Source organism: Motacilla alba, chromosome 19 (genome assembly GCF_015832195.1).
Source record: "Motacilla alba alba isolate MOTALB_02 chromosome 19, Motacilla_alba_V1.0_pri, whole genome shotgun sequence".
In the NCBI taxonomy this organism is placed as follows: domain Eukaryota; kingdom Metazoa; phylum Chordata; class Aves; order Passeriformes; family Motacillidae; genus Motacilla; species Motacilla alba.
In genome coordinates this window covers 3,674,312-3,696,056 of record NC_052034.1, presented here as the reverse complement: position 1 = coordinate 3,696,056, position 21,745 = coordinate 3,674,312, and the positions used below count along the sequence as shown (strand labels likewise).

The 21,745-nt window shown below is 59.6% G+C and overlaps 2 protein-coding genes across 5 annotated transcripts in view; one reads left to right on the top strand and one right to left on the bottom strand.

Annotated features, from left to right (window-relative positions):
• The window catches only part of ABR (ABR activator of RhoGEF and GTPase), a 37,812-nt gene extending 20,762 nt beyond the window's left edge, over nucleotides 1–17,050 (top strand). For 2 of the 4 annotated variants that reach the window (XM_038157975.1, XM_038157976.1), the window contains 17 exons: nucleotides 1,705–1,757; nucleotides 1,880–2,020; nucleotides 2,344–2,465; nucleotides 2,558–2,723; nucleotides 2,838–2,960; nucleotides 3,032–3,107; nucleotides 3,254–3,358; nucleotides 3,814–3,888; nucleotides 4,034–4,131; nucleotides 4,243–4,374; nucleotides 11,300–11,359; nucleotides 11,452–11,561; nucleotides 11,796–11,935; nucleotides 12,377–12,511; nucleotides 12,767–12,872; nucleotides 14,449–14,596; nucleotides 14,728–14,867. In XM_038157975.1, the coding sequence (XP_038013903.1) occupies nucleotides 1,705–1,757; nucleotides 1,880–2,020; nucleotides 2,344–2,465; nucleotides 2,558–2,723; nucleotides 2,838–2,960; nucleotides 3,032–3,107; nucleotides 3,254–3,358; nucleotides 3,814–3,888; nucleotides 4,034–4,131; nucleotides 4,243–4,374; nucleotides 11,300–11,359; nucleotides 11,452–11,561; nucleotides 11,796–11,935; nucleotides 12,377–12,511; nucleotides 12,767–12,872; nucleotides 14,449–14,596; nucleotides 14,728–14,817 (1,880 nt within the window). In that variant the 3' untranslated portion in view covers nucleotides 14,818–14,867. Of the gene's footprint in view, nucleotides 1–1,704; nucleotides 1,758–1,879; nucleotides 2,021–2,343; nucleotides 2,466–2,557; nucleotides 2,724–2,837; nucleotides 2,961–3,031; nucleotides 3,108–3,253; nucleotides 3,359–3,813; nucleotides 3,889–4,033; nucleotides 4,132–4,242; nucleotides 4,375–7,002; nucleotides 7,327–11,299; nucleotides 11,360–11,451; nucleotides 11,562–11,795; nucleotides 11,936–12,376; nucleotides 12,512–12,766; nucleotides 12,873–14,448; nucleotides 14,597–14,727 lie in introns of those variants that run through there. The other 2 variants (XM_038157974.1, XM_038157977.1) reach the window with 2 other exon arrangements.
• An 834-nt stretch (nucleotides 17,051–17,884) lies between these two features.
• TIMM22 (translocase of inner mitochondrial membrane 22) lies at nucleotides 17,885–21,651 on the bottom strand. The gene is made up of 4 exons (XM_038157979.1): nucleotides 21,364–21,651; nucleotides 20,841–21,037; nucleotides 19,792–19,864; nucleotides 17,885–18,781 (listed from the first exon to the last, which is right to left on the bottom strand). The coding sequence occupies exons 1-4, from the start codon at nucleotides 21,596–21,598 to the stop codon at nucleotides 18,705–18,707; spliced, it is 582 nt and encodes a 193-aa protein (XP_038013907.1). The 5' UTR covers nucleotides 21,599–21,651; the 3' UTR covers nucleotides 17,885–18,704.
• Nucleotides 21,652–21,745: the final 94 nt, after the last annotated feature.

The window sequence follows — 21,745 nt, the reverse complement described above, 5'->3', positions numbered from 1 at the left end:
TGCTCTGCAGGCTGAAGTTGGGAGCGTCTTTGTTCCAGGCTCCATTGAATCATCTTGGCTCCGGCACACGCAGCCACGCGCTCGCTGTCCCCTCCGGGCAGCTCGCTGTCCCCTCCCAGCGATGGGACAGAGGGAGCTGGGGTGGGCAGGGGGATCCTGAGCTGGGGGACCCCCTCGTCCCGGGCTGTGCTGTGAGGATGGCGATGGGGAGGGGTCCCCATTTGTCCCAGCATCGTGGGGCTGGAATGTCCAGCTCTCCATGGCTGGGAGGAGAGGCACCGGGCATCCCTGCCTCTGCTGCCCGTGGGTCCCAGGCTGGCAGGACTGTGGGCACAAGGAGCCCCTTGCTCCTCTGTTGTGCTGGGACCACCCCTCCAGAGGCTCCCCGGAGCTTTGTGTGTTCCTGTGGTGATGGCAGCAGGAGGGTGCATCCTTCCTGTGGGTCTGGGAAGGTGGAAAAGGGGCACCCTGCCTGTCACCTTTATCCCAGAGCAGGGTTCTTGCTGGCTGTCACAGGGAGCAGGGCTCTTGTTTTACCGTCTGCCATGGAGCTCTGGGGGTGCAGCCTCTGGCTGGGGTTCAGCCTGGCATTGTCACCCGAACAGAGACCCCCTGCTCACCCTGTCTCAGGACTGGGTGCCATGAGGCAGCCTCCTCTGGGGTCACGGGGATGGGGATCCCCCACGAGTCAGCCCAGGGTGAGGAGGTGGCAGCTTTCCCTCCTCTCCCATGGCCCAAAATCTGGCTGCTCTCGGCCCTGGCAGTTTGGGGAAGTGCTCCAAAGGGAAGGGAAACCCCAGAGGCATCAGCCTGGCTGGAAGCAGCCTGGGGAGACATGAATGTGGCCAGGCACGGGGAGCAGCACTGTGAGTGGGCTCTGTGCCTTTGCCTGCCCAAAGAGGTGGGGAGGAGGGGAAGGGTCTGTCTGCTTCCACTGAAACGTGCCTCTGAAGAGCCTCTGGGGCTGTTTCCTGCTGGGAGGGTGTGTGGCAGGAGCAGGGGGTGTCTGTACTCCCTGTGTGTGCTGTGTGGTTGTGTGTGAGGCAGCTCTGCCCTGGGTGGAGCCTCGCAGGCAGTCAGGGGGGCTGCAGGCAGGGGCATGGGGCAGGGGTGTGGGGCTGAAGCCTTGGACCTGGTGATCTCTGTACGTGGGGGTTTTGCTGCTGCTGGAGCAGCCTGGGCCCTCTTTGCACCTGGGTGGTGCAGAGGGGTGGGTACAGGGTGTCCCATGGGGTGGCAGAGCTCAGTGAGGGATGAGACCCAGCGCTGAGCAAAAAGGGAAACTGAAAAAGCTGCTGAGGGTGAGGAACGGCTCTTCCGCTCCACAGCCACCGCACAGCAAGTGTGGGTGCAGCCCTCCCGGGGAGGCCCTGCCCTCCAGAGGGCTGTCCCTGTCCTGTGCTGCCTCAGGTGTGGTGGGACATCCTGTCCCCACTGCTCATCAGCCTGGCTGTGGTTCCTGGTGCCCCCAGCACAGCAGGGCACGGGGCTGTGGCAGTGCTGGCTGCCCCCTGCTCCCGGCACTGCCACGATTGTCCAGCTGTGCAGGACAGATCTCAGATGCTTGCCCAGGGCTCTGTGCAGACCAGGGGGGCTCTCTGGGCATCTGGGCTCCCCTGCTTGCCCCTGTGCTCTCTGTGACAGGGGGAGAGGGGCCAGGGCTCCAGCCACAGGTGGCTGCTGACACTTTGTCTCTCCCCTCAGCGCTGCTGTACAAACCCATCGACCGGGTGACACGGAGCACCCTCGTCCTGCACGTGAGTGTGACGCCAGTCCCACGGGGGTGGTGGTGGGCTCTGTCTCTGCTGTGGGGAGTGCTGGTGAGGGGTCTCCAGGTTGGGTGATTTCGAGCTGCTAACCTGTGCCTGTCTCCTTGCAGGACCTCCTCAAGCACACCCCAGCTGACCACCCTGACTACCCGCTGCTCCAGGATGCCCTCCGCATCTCCCAGAACTTCCTCTCCAGCATCAATGAGGACATCGACCCCCGGAGGACAGCGGTCACCACCCCCAAGGGCGAGGTGAGCCTGTGGGGTGGGCAGTGCCTGGGCACAGGGTGAGGGCTGAGCTCTCTGCCAGCCCCTGGCTGGTGTCTCTGCCCTGAAGAGCTCCTTAGTGCCGGGGTAGGAGTTGGAGAGGCTCCTCCAGATACAGTTCCAGGTACAAGATTAGGGCTCTACCTGGTCCTTGCTGCTTGCTGGTGCTTTATTAAGCGTAGAGGACATGGACCTCCCCCTGCTCCTGGTGGCCGAGCCACAGAGAGGGACAGGATTATCGGCCTTTCCCCGTGGGTTGCTGGCCTTTGCTCCTTGCCTGCTCTCATGGTGGCCCCTCTGGCCCACAGACCCGGCAGCTTGTCAAGGATGGCTTCCTGGTGGAGCTGTCGGAGGGCTCGCGGAAGCTGCGGCACGTCTTCCTCTTCACCGACGTGCTGCTCTGTGCCAAGCTGAAGAAGACAGCAGTGGGGTAAGGAGGGCGCTGGGCACGGGGGGGATGTGGGCAGGGGGATGTGCCAGGGAGGGGGTCAGGCGTCAGTCAGCACCCGTGCCCTGCTGCAGGAAGCACCAGCAGTACGACTGCAAGTGGTACGTGCCCCTGGCCGACCTGGTGTTCCCCTCGCCGGAGGAGTCGGAGCACTGCCCGCAGGTCCATGTCATCCCCGACCACGAGCTGGAGGACATGAAGATGAAGATCTCAGCCATCAAGAGCGAGGTGCAGAAGGAGGTGAGAGAAGGGTGTGGGACTTGCTCTTGGGGTGGGGGCCTTGCCTCTAGGTCAGGGATGGGTCCTGGGGGACAGGGGCGCCTCTGAAAGGTCCTCTCTGCTCCCCGTCTGCAGAAAGCCAACAAGGGGCAGAGCCGTGCCATCGAGCGCCTCAAGAAGAAGATGTTTGAGAACGAATTCTGGCTGCTCCTCAACTCACCTGCCATTCCCTTCCGCATCCACAACCGCAATGGGAAGGTGAGGAGGGCGGGCTGGGGCTGGGCTCAGCCCTGCCTGCACGCAGCCTGCCACATCTCCCTGTCTTATAGAGCTACCTCTTCCTGCTCTCCTCCGACTACGAGCGGTCCGAGTGGAGGGAGGCCATCCAGAGACTGCAGAAAAAGGGTAAGTCTGGAGCTGCTGAGGCCCTCTTGGGGCTCCTGGTTCCCCCCAGAAGCCACAGGGAAGTCTCATAGGATCTCAGCCTGGTGCTCTGCAGTCTCTATGACCAGCACTGGCTGCGTCCCTCTGAAGCTTCTGTCCTCTCCCAGACCTCCAGGCCTTTGTCCTGAGCTCAGTGGAGCTGCAGGTGCTCACAGGATCCTGCTTCAAGCTCCGCACTGTCCACAACATCCCAGTCACCAGCAACAAGGACGGTGAGTGGCCGCTGGGTCCTGCTTTGCTCGGGATGATGCCCGGGCAGGAGCTGTGGGGTCCCTGAGCCGGAGCAGAGACTCGGCCGAGCAGGGGACAGCTTCCCACCAGGTGGCACTGCTGGAGCAGCGTCGGGCTCCCAGGCAGAGCAATCTCGGCTGCAGCACGGAGCTGCTTTTGGGCTCTCTCCAGCCCGTGCCATGGGCTGGGCAGGAGCAGTGTGCCCAGGGTGAGACCCAGCCAGCCCCACTGGGAACCTCCCCCAGGGCTGTCCAGCAGCAGGAGAGCTTGGGATGTCTGTCAGTAGGGGATACAGGACTTAGGGATGTCCCTCCCAGGAGCTTGGGGGCTTTGGGTGTCACTGCAGGCACTGTGCCTGCTGTGGCAAAGGTGGCAAAGGCTGCCTTGGGGATGGCCAGCCCCAGGCCCTGACACAGCCTCTGCTCTCATGCCACAGATGACGAGTCCCCCGGGCTTTATGGGTTCCTGCACGTCATTGTCCACTCCGCCAAGGGCTTCAAGCAATCAGCCAGTAAGTGTGGGTGCCCACCCTGCTTGGAGGGGCCAGCGGGCTCGGAAGAGTTGGGGTCCAGCACGTGGCCCTGCTCTGCCCACAGTGGTCCCCTGGGAGATGGTGAGGGTGTTCCTGGGGTGCTGAGCCATGTCTGCTCCCCCAGATCTTTACTGCACACTGGAGGTGGACTCCTTTGGCTACTTTGTCAGCAAAGCCAAGACCAGGGTGTTCCGGGACACCACGGAGCCGCAGTGGAATGAGGTGAGGGAGGGTGGCATGCAGGGAGGGGCTGTGCTCCCCATTTCCCTTCAACCCCAGTTTTGGGGCTTCTCTGGGGTGCTGGGGTTGAGCCACCCTCCCTCCACACCCCAGGAGTTTGAGATCGAGCTGGAGGGCTCCCAGTCCCTGCGCATCCTCTGCTACGAGAAGTGCTATGACAAGACCAAACTCAACAAGGACAACAACGAAATTGTGGACAAGATCATGGGCAAGGGGCAGATCCAGGTATGCACGGGGGCTTTTGGGCATCCTCTCACCCAAAGGGGGGCTCCTTAGGGCTTGGCACCTGGGCTGGAGGTTTGTCCTGGGTTGATGCCTGGGGTGGGCAGCTCTGCTTTTGGGAGCGAGGTACGGCAGTTGTGGGGTTGAAGGCAGTGAGGTGGGTGGGCATCAGGCTTGGGGGGCTGATGGTCCTGGGGCACAGTGGCTGCAGGAGAAGGTGGGACAAAGTGAGAGGGGCCTTTGTGGAGGTGGCAAAGTCAGACCTTCCCTGCAGAGGTGCATCCAGCCCCAGCTGGGCTGGAATTGTTTCCGTTCTGCTGCTCTCCGTGCTGTGCCCCGGGGTTGCTGTGGGGAGGGGTTGGCAGCTGCCCTAGGGAGGGCTCTGCATGTGCAGCCCCCCGTCCCTCTTGTGTCCCCCTCTGCCACCATCTGCCTTCCCTGCGCCTCCATCAGCTGCTGTTATGGCAACGGGGGTTTCCAGGGTGATGGCTGAGCCGCCTCGGATTGGCGGTTGCCAGGCAGGGAGGATGGAGGCCTGGGCTGCCCTGAGATGCTCCCAGGTGAGCAGGACCAGGAGGATGGAATGGAGGGCAGGCAACCCCCAGACCTCACAATCCCCCTGCAGCCACCTTGGCCAGGCTGCAGGGAAGCCCAGGGGAACACAGTTGGGGCTGGGGGTGTCTCTGTGTTTTCCGGGTGGGCAGCCCAGCCTGGCTGCCTTCCTGGCTGTGCTGGGGACAGGGTCACGCCTGGGACACAGCCCTGGACCCAGGGCTACTTCAAAGGGCCCCTCATGGCTGCCTGCTCCGTGGGAAAGCAACCGAGGGCAGGTCCCAGGGGAGCAGAGAGCAGCAGGGAAATGCTGCTGGGAAGGGGACGCTGTGGGGAAACAGCACTGGAGGGGGCACAGGGTGGGAGGTGGGGGCTCAGCTTCACCAGTGGCTTGTCCATACCTGAAATCCCCCCTCTGTTGCCCTCTCCCCCAGGAAGCAGTGGTGTGGAGGTGGCGTTGGGCCAAGTGGGAAGGCCAGGGCAGGGAAGGGGCTCGGTGTCCCGCGGGGATCAGTCCAGCTGCGCTCTCGGAAATAGCCTGGATCAACAAACATGAGTCATGCTGGGAGATGCGGGGGTCGGGACGGGGACAGCACAGCCCGTACCCGCTGTGCAAACGTTGTGGGGGAAGAGCAGGAAAGAGAGAAGGCCCTGGGGCTGCTTATCCCAAGGAGGATCTGGATGGGTGGACGGAAGAGCATCAGGGTTGGGGCTGTCCTGGTGTCACCCAGAGCCACAGCTCAGCCTCTGCCCCAGGGCTGGGCTTGGTGACAGGGCAGGACAGCTGTGAGCAGGATGGGCAGTGCTGCTTCTGGGGCTGTGGGCTGTAGTCGAGCCCCAGAGCTGCCCCCCTGCCTTCTCCCTGAGCCATTCGGGCAGAGATGCTGCCCTGGATGTTCCTCACTCTGGCTGGTCCCTGGGCTCATCATGAGCTGCTGCTGGTTCCACACAGCAGCACTGGCTGCTCAGTGGAAAGGTGTGACTCCTGGTCGGCACTAACCCTGTTTTGTTGTTATTAACACCATTCTCTAAAGCTGGAATATGCTGTAGTCAGGGTAGGGCTGCCCTGTTTGGCTTGTGTCCCCACAAGGGTTCTGTGTCCCCTGCACTGCAGGGCTCAGCCCTGCTCTGAGCTGTCCCAGTTGCTCCCAGCAGCTGGGCTGTGTCTGCTGGGTGCTGGCAGGGGTGTGTGCTGCTGTGCCAGGGTGGCAGACGGATGTTGTGGTGGGCAAAGCAGGCTGTGAGTGCTTGTGCCCACATTGCAGGGGACAGAGGCTGGATGTGGCCCCCAGGCCCTGGAGGAGACAGGCAGTGGGTGCAGGAAGGGGGTCTCAGGACCCCCTTCCTCAGCCCATTTGATGCCCGGGGGGATGTGGCTGTTGAAGCAGAGCCTGTGTAGTCATGGGCACGGTGCCTGCTGTACCCTCAGGGAATAGCTGCCTGTCCATCTGTCTGTCCCCTTCTCTGGGCTGGCAGAGGCTTTGGCAGGGGAAATTTGTGATGCTGGGGTACCCTTGACCTGCAGGGAGCCATTGAGACCCGTGGGGACTCCAGGGGCTGCTGAGGATGGACTGGGGGACAGTCAAGTCCCCCCAATCCTGCCCCTCAGTGCAGGGACCCTTCCAGGGCTTCCCGGCCCCCCTGGCAGTGGGGCTGACAAGGGCCAGAGTACACAGAGGGGACATGGGGGTACCCAGCTGTCCCTAGGCGTGACAACAGACCCCAGAAGCCTCCTCCTGCTCTCAGCAAGAGCGGGAGAGCCCGGCTGGCTCCTGCGGGGAGCCGGGAATGCTGCAGCCGCCGCCGGCGGTGCCTCGGGGGCCGCGGCTGCCGCTGGCGCTGCGAGGCGGATAACGGCAGCGGGATGACAGCAGCGGGATAACAACAGCGGATAACGGCGGATCACGGCGGGGGGAGCCCGGGCAGCCCCCCCGGCGCTGCCGAGCGGCGGCGGGCGGCAGGGCGAGAGTTAAACGCGTGGGGGCCGCCGGGGGGGGGCTGCCTTTGAGTCACTTCCTCGCAGGGGGAGGGAGGTTTTTGGGGCTGCCTCGCCGCCTCGCCAGCCTGGCTCACACCCTGAAGATGAGCCCCGGCCGCTCGCCGCCCCGCCGCCCCAGCAGGGCTCCCCTCGCCGGCCCCCGCTGACCTCTCGCCGCCGGCCGAAGGGATGCGGATGCTGCGCTAAGCCAGCCGCGGGCTCGCTCCCGGCCGCACTCGTGTCGCCTGCCCGGAGCCGAAGCGGTCGTCGCGATGACGGAGGTGTTGGTGCAGCCGGAGGGCGGCCCCGGCCCCGGCCCCGGCCCCGGGGGCGAGCGCGGCGTGGAGGAGCCCGAGGGGAAGCGAGCCCCGAACACGGGCGCCCGGCTCTGGGGCAGGGTGCGCAGCAAACTGCTCCGGCACAAGGTGCTCCGGGTGTGGGGGCGGCTGCAGGGGACAGTGCTGGGCTCGGGGGGGGCTCTGCTCTGCCTGGTGGCCGTGGCTTTTTGGCCGGTGGTTTTGTAGGGTGGGGGGCTGTGTTGTTTGTGCAGAGAATGCGTGCTGCGGGGTCTGTGCGCGGAGCAGGGAGGTGTTCGGGTGCTTTGGGAGCTCTTCGATGCAGTTGGCAGCCTGTGAGGTGTTTGTTTTCCTCCTTCCCTCTCCCTGTGTGTGCTGGCAAGCTCCCGGAGGCTGAGCTGTTTGCACCGGGGGGTCCTGCAGAGGCAGGGCAGGGAACCCCTGCCCGGCCCTGGAGCTTGCCCCGGAGGCAGTGATGCTTCTGGGCTGCCTGGGGCTGGCTTCCCGGGGTGCCACAGCGCCCGGTGCCTCCGTCCCCGCTCTTGCAAGCCGGGTCGATCCAGGCTTTCCCAGCTCGCAGCTGTGTCGCAGCCACATCAGCCGGTGCTGCGGGGATGTGCGACAGAGGTGACAAAGGAGGGGGACAGCACCCTTGCAGGCTGTCCCAGAAGCCGCACGGGGGACTCTGGGGGTTTCCCTAGTGGAGTCCCCCGGCCCGGGGAGCTGCTGGCTGGGTCTGGCAGCGGCGGGGCCGCGTGTGACGCAGCGGCATTAACCTCGATTCTGTGCCTAGCCCGGGGGATTAAGGGGCAGCAGGGCTCCGTGGGGAGCCTGCCCGGCGGCTGTTGCTGGGTCACAACATGAAGGGGTTTCGTTTGCCGTGCCCGTGCTGGCTGCTGGCTTCCCCGGGGCTGCAGGGCAGGATGTGGCCCCGGCAGGTCCCGGCAGGGTCCTGGTGGGTTGTGGGTGCTGCTGCTGCTGCTCCTCGGGTCGCTCTCAGTCGGGGCTGTGAATTACTGATTTTTTGGGGGGCTGTGCTTGGCCACTTGGCCACTGGCAGCGTTTGCTCTGTCCCACCGTGCTGGGGGGCTCAGGGACTGTCTGTTCTCTGGCATGGAGGTCTGCTGAGGGATCTGCTCACCAGGGCAGCCACAGGAGGCCAGGCTGGGGAATCTGTGGGTGCCACACTGATGGGAAGCAACGCTGTCTGCAGCAGCTCCTCTGGGATCCCCCTCCCCAGGGCCCTGGCAGAGATGACCTCAAAGACTGAGTCACCGGTTTGCTCCCAATTGCTTCACCCAGGGCTGAGGTGGGGTGACCTCATGGGCCTGAGATGTGAGGAGGGGACATGCCCAGCCTGACAGTCCCTGCCCCACCACAGCATGCCAGTGTTTGGGGCCCTGGGGAACCACCCTGAGGATTTGGAGCCTTACCAGCTCCTCACCTTGGAGCTCTGTGCGCCCAACCCTGCCTGGGTCTGTCACAGTGCCATGACCTGGGCATGTCTTGAGGACAAAATTCCAGGATGCGGCCTCATCACCTGAAGTCTGGAGCTGTCCCCTGGACAAGACAAGCAGTAAGAGAGCAGGGCCAGCAGCAGGACCTCCCCAGAACACACAAAGTGCTGCAGGACTGCCAGGATGCTCATTGCCTGTTCCTCCACAACCTGGGGCTTTGTCCTACAAGCAAACAGCCTTGGATAATTTGGGAAACCAGGATGATGGCACATCCCTGTGGCAACAAACAGAGGGTATTTCACCTCACAGTGGATGAGAGCAGCACCGCAGTGAATGCTGACCTGGGCATGGATACCACCATGGCTCAGAGTCCCTGAGATGCAGGAGGGAGCAGCCTGGAGACCTGCTGGTGACCTGGCTCAGATGTTTCCCCAGGCACAGAGGGGTGTTTGAAGCTGTCTGATCTTCCAAAGAGGAGCTGACATCTCATCCTGCACAATGCTGGCTCGAAGGCTGTTCCCCAGGGATCCTGGCCCAGGAGTTCCCCACTGACCTGGGATGTCCCTGCGTCCTGCTGGAGCAAGTCAGTTCCCTTCAGAGGAGAAGGAGATGGTGGTGGGAGCTGGGACGGGGTGTTTGCCAGCGCTGTGTGGGCAGGAGCTGCCTCTGGCTCTGTGGGTGGATGCTCCCATCCATCCTCCCACGCCTGGAGATGAAGTGTTGGACGTGGCTTTGCTTAAACTGGGGAGTGGCAGCATCGTGTGCTGCTGCTGCTGCTGCATGGGGTGCTGGCCAGGAGGGTCAGAGAGCACCAGGGCCAGGCCACAGCGGTGCACAGGGACCTGCCCTAGCTGCAGGGGGGCTCAGGCCCATGGTGCCAGCAGAACTAGCCCAAATTTGGGCCTGCTGGCTGTTGTGGGATGATTGTGAGCGTGCAGGGGGAAGGAGCTGCAGGGAAGTGACGTGCTCAGGGTAAGGTCTGCAGCACTGGCAGCAGCCAACCTGGCTTTAATAAAAGCTTTCTTCAGAGCTCTGCTAAAGCCCTTCCAGATGTGAGCTGCCAGGGCCATCGGAGCCAGAGGGACCTGAGGGGTGGGGAAGGGGAAGGCACGTATGGTGGCTGCAGTTAAAATTGTGTTGTAGAGCTGGGAGGCTCCTGACCTGGCTGGGGGATGAGGGGGCTTCACTGCCATGAGTGGGACAGGGATGTGGGGAACAGGGTGAAAGTGCCTGGGACAGTGGTGTTGGCTGTGGTGGCTTCATGGCAGCGCTGTGGGGGATGCAGCCCTGAGGACAGCAGCATGGAGGAGCTGGAGCAGCAGGACTGGGGCTGGCTGTGGTCTGGCTGCAGTCTCGTGATCCCAGCGTCCAGACCTGCTGCAGGGTCCCATGGGAGCCCAGGGCAGCTGCAGCTTTCCTTCTCCTCCTCCCGCTCTCCAGCAGCTGCAGGGCTGGCACAGAGGAAGCAGCGTGGCACTCGCTGGGCTCTTCCCTGGGCTGGGCTGGAGCACCAGGGAGGGCTCCATGTCAGGAGCCATTCCTGGGCCATGCTGGAGACAGCAGCATTTCTGCCTTGCTGGGGACCACAGTTTTCCCATGGCTGAGGAGCTGCTCAGGCTCACAGGGCTGGGCATTTGGCAATGCCATTGTGCTGGGTATGTGCCAAGAGCCAGGGCAGCTCGAGCCTGTCTTTGGGACTGTGGGGTCTTGGTGTGCAAGAAGGGACATGAGGGACCCCACAGTGCCCCCCCTCATCGTGACATGCAGTGACTTTATGGGCAGGGGAACAGCAGCTCCGTGGCTGGAGCAGCAGCTCTGAACATCTTTACACTTGCCCAGAGCATCTCCTGACCCAGCAGCTGCAGGAAGCTCCTGTGTCCTTGCAGAGTGACCCCACGTGCCTGGTGCAAGTGTGGCCTGGCAGCTGCGTGTCCCCAGCCCTGGGAGCCCCCACCAGCTCCCATATCCCATCCCCTTCCCCAAGGGGACATTAGGGCTGGGCTGCCTGCCCTGTGCATTACAGGGATCGATGGGGCTGGATCAATACCACCAGCTGGGGACCAAAAAGCCCCAAAAGGCAACTGCACCCTCCTCTGCCCAGCCCTGGGGCCCGGAACCCACCACGGCACGTGCCAGGGCCTTGGGAATGCCAGCACCTCTCACTGCACCCGGGCGCCAGGGCAGCGTCACCGAGTCCCCCGCTAGCCCCAAAGCCAGAAATAGCAGAGCCTGTCATTCCCAGGGGTTATAAATAGCCTTGGCTATGGGGAGATGTTGTTTTTCTGCATGGAAAACGCTGCCCTAGTTCTGTTTCATCAATCTGCCGCCAGAAATAGTCCTAATTTCTTGGAAGTTTCTTGCTTCTCGGGTGTGGGTTAAAGCACTGCCTTGCAGGGGCTCTGGGGAGAGGGCAGGACAGGGGGGCTGAGCCCACCTGGCTTCAGGGCACAGCCAGAGGGACCCCAGACCCCAAAGGGGAACCTCTCCATCCTCCGGTCACGAGCAGCATGTTGCACAGGGAAAGCATGTCCTGTGCCCTACACCATCTGCAGATCAGGGGCTTTGGGGGCCACCAGGCTGGGATGACAGCAGGGCTGGCACGAGGCTGTGTCCCCACAGAACTCACAGACCATCTCTCCCCACAGCTGGACCCACAGGCCGTGCAGACGAAAAACTGGCACATGGATGTGATTGAGATGAACGGAGTAAGTGGGGTGGGGGACCCACAGCCCCTCGCTGTGAATGCAGTCCCTTCTTGCCTTCAGGCCAGCCAGGACTCACCCCCTGTCTCCCACAGATCAAGGTGGAGTTCTCCATGAAGTTCACAAGCAGGGACATGAGCCTGAAGAGGACCCCGTCCAAAAAGCAGACTGGTGTCTTCGGGGTGAAGATCAGTGTTGTGACAAAGTAAATGCAGGGCTGTGGGGCCGATCTGCTCTGGGGGTGGGGTTGCGCTGTGTCCCCTTGCTCCCACCAGCGCTGGGGACCTTGGCCTGCTCTCTGCTGGGGATTTTCCTGTTCCCTTTGCCATTCCCATCCTCCCCTCGTGCACGCAGGGCTGGGCACTGGGTTTGCAGGGCTGGGCTGGCTGCCACGGGTTCCCCTGGGAGTCTTTGCTGACGGCTCCGCTTCCCGAGCCAGGCGCGAGCGCTCCAAGGTGCCTTACATCGTGCGCCAGTGCGTCGAGGAGGTGGAGAAGAGGGGCATCGAGGAGGTTGGCATCTACAGGATCTCTGGAGTCGCCACTGACATCCAGGCATTGAAAGCTGTCTTTGATGCGAGTGAGTGTCCTGGGGGAGCTTGGTGTTCTGAGACCCCCCCAGCCCTCTGCAAGCCTGGGTTTGGTTATTGCACTGCTCTTGTGCCAGATGTGCCACTCTGCACAGAAAGGGGCTGGGGGTGAGGGGGGACAAAAACACCCAGAGATCCCAGCCCGTTTGTGCCTCTGAGCTGCTGCCACTCCTGGCTGGCTCCTGGGAGACACTGAGTCAGGGAAATGTTGCAAATGGATTTGCAAATTGTTGTGTGTCCAGCTACCCAGCCAGGCGGGATCCACCAGGCTTTTCCCAGCCTCAGCCTGGCTAATGGGGCTGTGAACCCAGCAGTGCTGTCCCTGCCCTGCAGCTGGCAGCCTGGCTGGGTAGCTGGAGTGACACAGAGGGTGGAGACCCAGAGGGGATCAGGAGGGCAGGAGGCGTCACATGTGGGTGCTCTCTGGACAGATAACAAGGACATCCTGGTGATGCTGAGTGACATGGACATCAATGCCATCGCTGGCACGCTGAAGCTGTACTTCCGTGAGCTGCCCGAGCCCCTCCTCACTGACAGACTCTACCCCGCCTTCATGGAGGGGATCGGTAAGGGCTCGGGGATGGGAAGGGGTTGATGCACAAACTCTGTTTGGCATTGTTTGCTCTGGGATGGGAGACTCCCAAGGGTCCTTCCCAGCTCAGTTCACTTGGTCCTGGCTGTTTTTGCTGGCTCCAGGCCAGCTCAGGGCTGGTGGTGCTGCTCCCCAGTGCTCACACACCGGCTGCTGGGAGGTATCTGGCTGTGGTGGGTCCTGCTGCTGCAGCAGAGCCTGTCCTGAGCCCTCTCCCTCTTTCCTCCAGCCCTTTCAGATCCTGCTGCCAAGGAGAACTGCATGATGCACCTTCTCCGCTCCCTGCCTGACCCCAACCTCATCACCTTCCTCTTCCTGCTGGAGCACTTGAAAAGGTAATGGCTCAGGGACTGCCTGGGATGGGTGGGAGGGCAGGACGGGTCTGTCTCACTGCTTTGCCGTGGGGATGGGACATGGAACAGAGTTAGAGCTGCTGTTTGATTCCTGTGGTGCCTGCATGGCTCCAGGCTGATCCCAGACTGGAGGCAGGTGATGCTGTGCTGGTGGAGAGCAGGGCAGCAGTCAGGGCCAGCAACAGCAGCTTGGGGCAGGCATGGAGTGGTCCTTTCCCAGCCTTTCCAAGAGGGTACAGCTCCAAGTGTGTCCCACCTGCCCCATCTCTCTGGGCTCTGGCATATTCCCCAGACTGCGGCTTGTTCAGACCCTTCTCTGATATCAGGAGTGGGGGGTCCTGGAGCCGTTCTGCCCCTCCAGAGCAGCCCCTGGTGTCCCAGGACCACCAGCTGTGGTGCCAGCAGGGCCTGGGCTGTGCCTGGCCAGCGATCCGGGTCAGCTCTGCAGGGAGCACACGGCCTCTGCAAACATGGAACACTTGGCTGCTGCAGCCAGCGTGCAGCTGGTTGGATGAACTCTGCAGGGAGCAGCTGGCCTCAGCACAGGACAGGAATCAACTGGGAGCTCTGCAGTGTCCCCCTTAGCAGGAAAACAGCTCTGTGTCCCTTCCCACCAGTCCAGCAGTAGTCCTTGCAAAACAAGATGCAGCAATCCCTGTCACCTGTCAGCAGTGGGTGGCCAAGAACCAAGGACAGTCACCTCTGTGGAAATGTCCCAGAACTGCAGGTGACACCTCATATCAGCTATCCCAGGGTGAGTGCAGCAGTGTGTGTGTTTGACAGGCTTTGTCTTGGCCCAGATGAGGTGCATCCCAACCGGGGGACTCAAGGACTGGGGCTCCCTGGAAGCCCAAAACCCAGGGAAGGTTCAGGGCTGTGGAAGGGCAGCAGAGCAAAGCACAGAGCCTGGCGAGAGCCTGGGACTGGAGCTCACGGCTCATGTTACTTGCATCATGAAAGTTTTTTTTCTGTTCCTCTGGTTTGGCTAAAACCAAACAGAAAAAGTGATTGATGCTGGGGGATGGAGAAGGAAAAATCCATTTCCATCCTGAGAACCGGGCACAGCCAGTTCCCACATCTGCTCCCCTGGCCGGGGCTCAAGCGAGCAGCCTGTGCCGGGGAGCACAGCTGCCTCCTAACATGGCAATGTTGTGGTCCTGCTTCCCTCCGTGCTGGCAGGGCTCCCACAGGGTTCCTGGGGCAGGCAGCCTCGAGGGGAGTGGGTGCAGGGGGCACGGGCTGGTGCAGGGCTCCCCGTGCCCTGCAGCCTCGGGAAGGGAGGAGGCCCCGCAGTGCAGAAGTGAGGGCTCGGTTGCTGCCACATCACACCCAGGGCTCCCAGCCAGGCCCGGCAGCTCCAGCAGAGGCCGTGAAGGGGGCAGAGCTCCCTGCCCTGCACCTGGGTTTTCTGGGGGCTGCAGAGGGCAGGGGAAAGCTGGAGGTGCCCCACTGCTGCTGGGAGAAGGGTGAGCAGCCCTCAGCCTCCACATCGCCCCATGGATCCCCACTCCTGAACATTGTTAGGGGCTGACACTGCCTCTCTCCCTGTACCCCACAGGGTGGCTGAAAAGGAACCTATCAACAAAATGTCTCTCCACAATCTGGCCACGGTTTTTGGGCCAACACTTCTGAGACCCTCAGAGGGGGAGAGCAAGGCACACCTCACCTTGGCCTCTGACATCTGGTCCCACGATGTGATGGCCCAGGTAAGAGCTGGGTACTGGAGGGGTTCACCTGCCTGTCTGGGTAGATTTGTTACTTCCTGCTGGATGGGACAAGCTGGGAGGTGGCAGCTCTTTCCCCTTCTGTAGTAACACCCCCCATTTACCTTCTCCAGGTCCAGGTCCTCCTCTACTACCTGCAGCATCCTCCCATCTCCTTCAGCGAGCTCAAACGCAACACACTTTACTTCTCCACGGACGTGTAGCCTGCAGGCAGAAGGCACCAGCTGCAAACACTCCAGCTCCCTGCTGGGGGACACAGACTGGACCACAGTCCCCAAGGGAGACCAGCCCAGACCCAGGACGGTGCTGCCTGCAGCTCCTGTACAATCACGTTCCAGTGGCCCGGTCCCACCAGGTGCCAGGCCCTCTCTGTAAAGTAGTCGTGTCTTATGTCCCTTCTTGTGTTCAAGGATTGTTTTTATGTATATTTGCTCAACGGAAGAGGTAGTGACTGACAAGGGCTGTGGACACAGGCTTCCCCCTTGGCTAGTTTTCACCTGGACTCCTTCCTGCCCGCTCACTCCTACCAGGCACCCCTCGCCTGAAGCCTGCAGTGCCCCACGAGTGCCTGTTTGCTGCCCAGCTCCCTGCCCACGCCTGCATGTGCAGCACTGGCTTGCTCCGAGGCTGGGAGCTCACGGGCCTCCCTCCCTGGTGACAGTGACAACCAGCTCTGCTTTGGCTTCGCTGCCTGCGCAAACGTTGGACCCTGTGCCTGGATCCTGCTCCGCTCTGAGCAAACTGCGACCACGAGAGCAGAGGAGCAGGGTGCTGCTCCCTCCCTGCCACGGCTCCTCTGGGTGTTTCAGGCCAGTCCCCTCTCCAGCCCTGTGCTTTGCCTGTGTGCGTGTGGCGTGGCGGTTCCTCCCCTCGCTGGATTTTGCCTCTGAGCAGCGTTATGGGGTAACCCCTCACACAAGGCTGGAGCCAGAGGTGCTGTGCTGGTCTCAATCCACAGCAGGCTGAAAGGATGGCCAGCCAGAGGCAGGTTTGCTTTCTGCACCGTGGGCTGACCCCACGGCTGCTCTGGCACCGATGCGGTCGCAAATTTCCCCAATTTGGGAATTTGGTGGGGAACAGGGTATCTGCTGTACAGTTCTGTCTCTGCCATAGCGAGGCACTGACACCCCTGCCAGCCCAGCACTGCCATGAGCACTGCATGCACCCCGTGGCACAGCCTGCTGGGGCACCAGCATCCCTCCCGTGGCCATGGGGACAAGGAGATTTTCTATCCCTTCCTTGGCCTTCCCTGCTGCACTGGGCACATGGCAGAACATGGCCCTGCCTCGGTGGCAGCCTGGCTGCCAGAGGCAAGTGCTCTGCAGCAGCTGGATGGTCACCCAGCCTGGGAACCAGCACAGAAGGATGGGAGGAGGAAAGCCTTCATGGCCCTCGTGACTGAAGGCAGAAATGCTCCATTCTGGCTTTCTCCCGGAGTGGTTGCTGCTGGATTAGCCGTGCCCAGCCAGCTCAGGTCTGTTTGTTGGTGGCTCCAGTGCCCCCTCCCAGCTGATGGCTGGCGCTGTCACGCCATGTCCCAAGGCAGGACAGGCTGCCCCAGTGCCCGGCTCCCGGGACATCCCCCATGCTCCCACGTAGGTGTTGGTACCTGTTGGGACACAAAACCTTTCGCTCTGTGAGCTGAGTCCGTGTTCTTGTTGGAAAAGCCCCCCCATGTCCCCGACTGCGTTGGCCCTGTGCTCTCCTGTGCCAAATGGAGATGGATGAGAAGTGACCAAGCGTGTCCCCCACAGCAGCGTTGCCTTTACCCTCCCAGCTCATGGACTGTTCCAGGTAGAGCCCAGCCACCGATGCACCAGGTATGTCCTCAGCCACCTCCCTGGGGAAGGCAGCACCTGCCAGCCCTGCACCAGCAAAACAACCAAGGAGGGGAGGTCTCAGTCCCCCTCCAAAGGGCTCACACTCCAGACCCTGCTCCTCTTGACTACCAGCTAAACAGAAGGGAAACAGCATTGCAGAAAATAACCAGGTGTCTGTCTTGGCCCTGGACCCAGCAAGGAGGCCGGGCTTTAGATCTGACAGCACAACGGATCCCTGTGTGTGTCTGACTTGTTACGTGTGTCCAAGTCTCTGTCCACCACACTGTCATTCCAGATGGAGACTCTGTACAGCCAAATCTCCCCCTGTGACAGTGGCTGGAGGCCCCTACAGCCCAGCACAACAGGCTGTGGCTATCCCCATGACTGGCTTTTGCTTGTCCCTACAGGAAGGAAAAGAGGCGGGTGGACTCTTGCAGCTACAGGTAGAATAGAACTGTTAATTAATATTTGACTTTCAAAAGTTGTTAAGGATATATTTTTGTTTGTGTTCTGTTTCAATTTCTGTAGATTATAAACTTTAAATGGCTGTAAAACCTCGTGAGGAGAAAAAAAAATGTTAATAAAAATGCAAAGCCCCGATATTTGCACAAAAGAAGCCCTGTGGTGTTGCTGTTTGCACTAACTGATCACTTTGGCATCACAGCTTCTTCTTTCTGTCGTGGAATTCTTGCTAGTTGCATTTCAAGCCAGTGGTATAAGCACAGGCTTTGTGCCAGGCAATCTTTGAAGAGACTTCTTATGGTTTGGGCTACATCCTTGCATTTTGGAGGAAAAAAACCTGGACTGTCTGGAGCCAGGCTGTTTAATCAGCCTAGAATTACTCAAGCTTAAAATTCAGCTGACTTGCACAGCTTCTGGCCTGAGGATACTGAACAGGCACAGCAAGGAACATCAGGAGATCTGGAAACCTCATCTGATAGATCACATGGTGCTTGCTGTCTCCCCACTTCTTTCCATGTGGGAATAGAAGCCAATGTGCCTCCAAACTGACCACTGACCACTGTATCAGCCAAAACACACTGCTGCTCTTCCAGGTCAACAAGGGCTGTCACTGTTCTGGGATGTCCGACTGTGGATGCAAAGGAGGGGAAGTGGGTGGGAGAATCCCTATTAGTTGTGTGCACTGCATCTGAAATGCCACTGCCTCAAAGAGATCAGAGGGAGTGTTTGCCTTTGTGGAGTGGCTCAATGAAGGTCAAAAATGACCCTCTGAGGTCTGGGAACGGAGCTTGGTTAGAATAGCAGGAGGGCAGACAGAACAGCAATCAAAGAGGCAGCTGCTCCTTGAGCTGACAAACAGATGTTTTGATTTCAGCACCAATTCTGGGCAGAAAAAACACTCACTTCTCCCTGTGTAACACTGGGGCACTTGGAGGTGGCACAGGGATGTGATGGGAAGCAGGCTGTGTGCTGAGTGAGTGCCCAGTTATCTGTCAAACACTGGTTTATTCTCACAGCTCTGCTTTCTAAGTCTCACTATCAAACTGCTGGAACTAATGGGGTGAGCCTGGGGCAGTTAAAGCAGTAGCAAGATTGCACTCCCACAGTGAGGTTAAATCAGGCTAGCCAAGTGGCTACAGAGAATTATACTTCAGCAACAACCTCTTTTTTTCCCTTAAACTGTTTTGTTCATCTGCCAGTAACCACACAGCTCTAAGGCTAAGGATTCCTTTCTGCTTTTCCCTTTAAAACATGGTAAAGAAATCTGGCGCTCATCTCTGTATTTGAAATAAGACAAGTTGTACAGATGGTGGTTTGTCTTCAGATGGTATTTTAAGAAAAGCCTGGAACAAGCTTATTTCTCCACAGGATCTTACCTCTCCCCAACAGAGTAGCAAGCTGCAAACTGTTAAAACACTTGCAGCACCTTCAAATACGTGATAACCTAAATTGCTGCATTTCTCTTCGAAGATTGTCCTCCTGCCTTCTTTTGATGCCAGCAACAGACTTAATCAAAATCAGCCCCAAAGCATCGAAAGAGCTCAGAGTCCAGGCATGTTTCCTGGAAACTGACAGTCAGCTGATGTGTCCTGGAGATGCTGCTCTGTGCCTGGCTCCATGCTCCCATGCTCCCACAAGCCTGCCTGCAGCAGCTCGCCAGGGCTCGCAGCCAGGTTGCTGTTAGTCATTCCCAAAGTGGCCAGCGCCACCCCGACTCCAGAGGCGGTGGAAAGGTAAGCCTGGTGCTTGTGCCGTGGTGCAGGCTCTCGGCAGCAGCACTGCAGCAGGGAATGCTGCTCCCGAGGCCGTTACCGGAGGTAGTAATCGACTGCAGCGGAGAACGCGGCGAATCCTCCGCAGCCGATCACGCCGGCCTTCAGCCCAGCTGCAAGGCAAGGGTGGGAAACCATGAGACAAAGCAGGGAAAATATTCTTTGTTCCCAGTAACTTGTGCTGCCTCAGAGCTCACAGCAGCAGGAAGCTGGCAGTGCCCTCCCAGGGGACAATGCCACTGCCTGTACAACCCCCTGGGCCGGCAGGATTTGCTCTCTGGGTGCTGTGGCCTCAGGCTCACCCAGGGGACAGAAGAGAAGCCTCCCGTGGCCACTGCTGATTTTACTGTGCTCTCGTCTGAGCCCTGCAAGTGGCTTGGTGGGGCTAGGGAGGGAGAGGAGGAGCAGCCACTGCTCTGACAGCTCTAAGAGGATTAGGTCTAGGACAAACACAACTTAACAAGCTCAATTAGCAGCACTTTCAAGAGCTTTCTTTTCATTTATGCTTCTTAAAACAGGACAGTTTTTTCTTAAGGAGAGTGAGAGAAGTTTGATATTTCTGATGAGCAGAGCAGCTCTCTCCTACTTGGGCATTTTCCCAGATGTTACCACTAAAGGAAAGTCTCCACTAGTGCTGCTGGACTAAAACCCCACTTCTCGTTCACATGTAAGTAGAATTGTCTGTTTGAACTGATACATGAGAAAGGAGAAAAGCATTTTACACGTGGTACAAACAGAGTTCTTTAGTTCTAATTTCAAAGGAGAGTAGCAGAGACGGTGAAATGGCAGATGTGTAGAGCTCAGTTAACACAAGAGCTTCTGTATGTATTTTTGGCTCTCTCCCATGACACCACAGAAGAGTGTGGACAGCCACCACCATCTCCTGACTTTCCTTCAAGTGAATTTTGTTGATTTTCCTCTATGACCAACCCTTCAACCCTTCCTTATCCCCACTTATTCTTGGAGCTGACAGCTCTGCCAGTCCGGAGCACACTCTCACGCTGGCCTCCCCACAGCCCCATGCTAAGAGGTCTGTGGTGTGTGTGCTGCACTGAGAACACCGCGTGCTGCATGACCAAATTCAATCCCATCACAGAAACAGCTCCCAGCAGGCACCACCAACCTCTGAAGCCGATGGCTCCTCCCGTGATGCAGCCGCTGATAACGCTGTTCTTCCAGTCTGACTTCCCCCGATACTGAGGAATCACAAATCAGAGCCAACAAGTAAATATGGAATAAGCACTCAGTACCTGTGCCAAGGTTAAACGACCTTCCATCCCCTTCTCAGTTAAGGATGTTCTTCCCTCTGCTCTCAGCAGATGGCCCTGCGCTCCCAGACTTGCAGGGCTGGGAAGGGAGGATGGAGAAGGTAACTGGGAGAGGTGAGACAAATCCATATGGTGCAATGCAGTGCTGTGGGAAGGATCCTCAGGTGAGCCAGGACAGAACACAGCCCTGAGTCTAAAAGTGCAATAACTACATGAGAGCAGCCCTGAGCCTGGCCATGCAGCTGCTGCTTGGCAGAGGTGAGAGTCACAGCCCCTGCTGACAGAGGTGGGCTATTTCCATAGCCAGGACATGCTGGATGTTCACCAGTGCAGAGATCTCTCTGTTCTGCTCCATTGTGCAAGCAGATACACTTTACTTCTGGATGAGTTAAGAAGTAATTGTGCCTTTCAATTAAAAGGCAGGACTCAAATTCATAACAGGGTAATTTTCCTATTTTAAAAAACAGATGATAGATTTACCACTGAGCTGCAAAAGGTCATTTCTGACTGTAGGGGCCAGATGAAAACCAGCCTGTTACTCAAGAACTTTCATCAAATGATCCCTTTCTGCATATGGAATTTTTAGACACTCAAATTACCATCTTGCAACTCACAGTTTGACATTTTACACAAGCACTTGTAGCTAGGGTTTTAAAAACTAATGCCTAGGCTTGCCAATGCATTTAGGACGTAAACTGAAAAGGACTTTGGTACTGCAAAAGAGTTCTTCATTCTGTCAGAGAACAGCAGCTTTGAAGACAGATCTCAAAGCTGAAAAGAAAGAACAAAGCAGCCTATTCCACTGCCCTATTGCAAAGAGGATATAGGTACTTATTTGGATCTAGTAGAAGATTTTAAAGGGTACCAGAAAACATTTCTTAATGGTTGAGAGGCTCTTACTCACAGATTCCACCATGCATTCCGTGCAGGAGAACATGGCACCCACGATGGCAAAGTTCTTGGCGTAGGAGATGCCCCGTTGCCCCATGTCCTTGAGCACCTCTTTGGCTGTGGGCATGCGGTAGGGATCCTTAGGATCAAACCCCGCGTTGGTGTCAATGCCAGCTGTGAAGATACCAAACGCACCTCCCAGAACAAACCCTGTGAGAGATAAGCAAAGAAATTAACTTGGCTGCGTTGGAGCAGCACATTCCCTGCAGGCAATGAAGCGGCTCTGCTCCCGCTGCCTGTGACAGGGCAGGAATGTCTCGGTGCAATGGACACCAGTGACAGCCCGTGCTGGGCGAGGAAAGGCCACGAGCATCTGAGCCTCTCCAAGGAAGGCAGACACAGATCCCCCTCTGGGACAAGTGACAGGCACTGGAGGAGGCTTAGGAGGAAAATCAAACAAGGGGACTGCAGTCACTTCTCCATACGCCCCTCTCCTGACGCCACAGGGACCCCCGAACGACCCCACAGCCCCGCACCTCCCACGCAGGCCAGCGCCGCCTTGAAGGGGCAGCTCTCCATGACCCGCTCCACCATCTTCTGCTCCTCGCTCTTGGGCGGGCACGGAATTCCGCCGAAGGTGGAGGGGTCCCAGACGCGGGGCTGCCGCTTGTCGCCCACGAGGTGCTGCAGCAGGAGGCTGTACTGCAGCGGCTGAGGCGGCGGCGGCGGCGCCGGCTCTCCCGGCGCGGAGGGCGGCGGGGCCGCCATCATGCGCTCGCACACCCGCGGGAGCTCGGCGCCGCGTCCGGGCCCGCGCCAGCCGCCGCGGCGGGGGCGCACGGGAGCTGTAGTTCTGCCGCGGGGAGAAGCCGGCTGAGCACCGCAGAGTTTTGACTACACCTCCCAGTCTACCCCGCG

Coding starts and splice junctions, on each gene's coding strand:
- TIMM22 (XM_038157979.1), bottom strand. CDS start 21,598: ATGATGGCGGCCCCGCCGCCCTCCGCGCCGGGAGAGCCGGCGCCGCCG. Junction 21,038..21,363: donor GGCGCTGGCCTGCGTGGGAG/GTGCGGGGCTGT, acceptor TATCTCTCACAG/GGTTTGTTCTGGGAGGTGCG. Junction 19,865..20,840: donor CGGAATGCATGGTGGAATCT/GTGAGTAAGAGC, acceptor GTGATTCCTCAG/TATCGGGGGAAGTCAGACTG.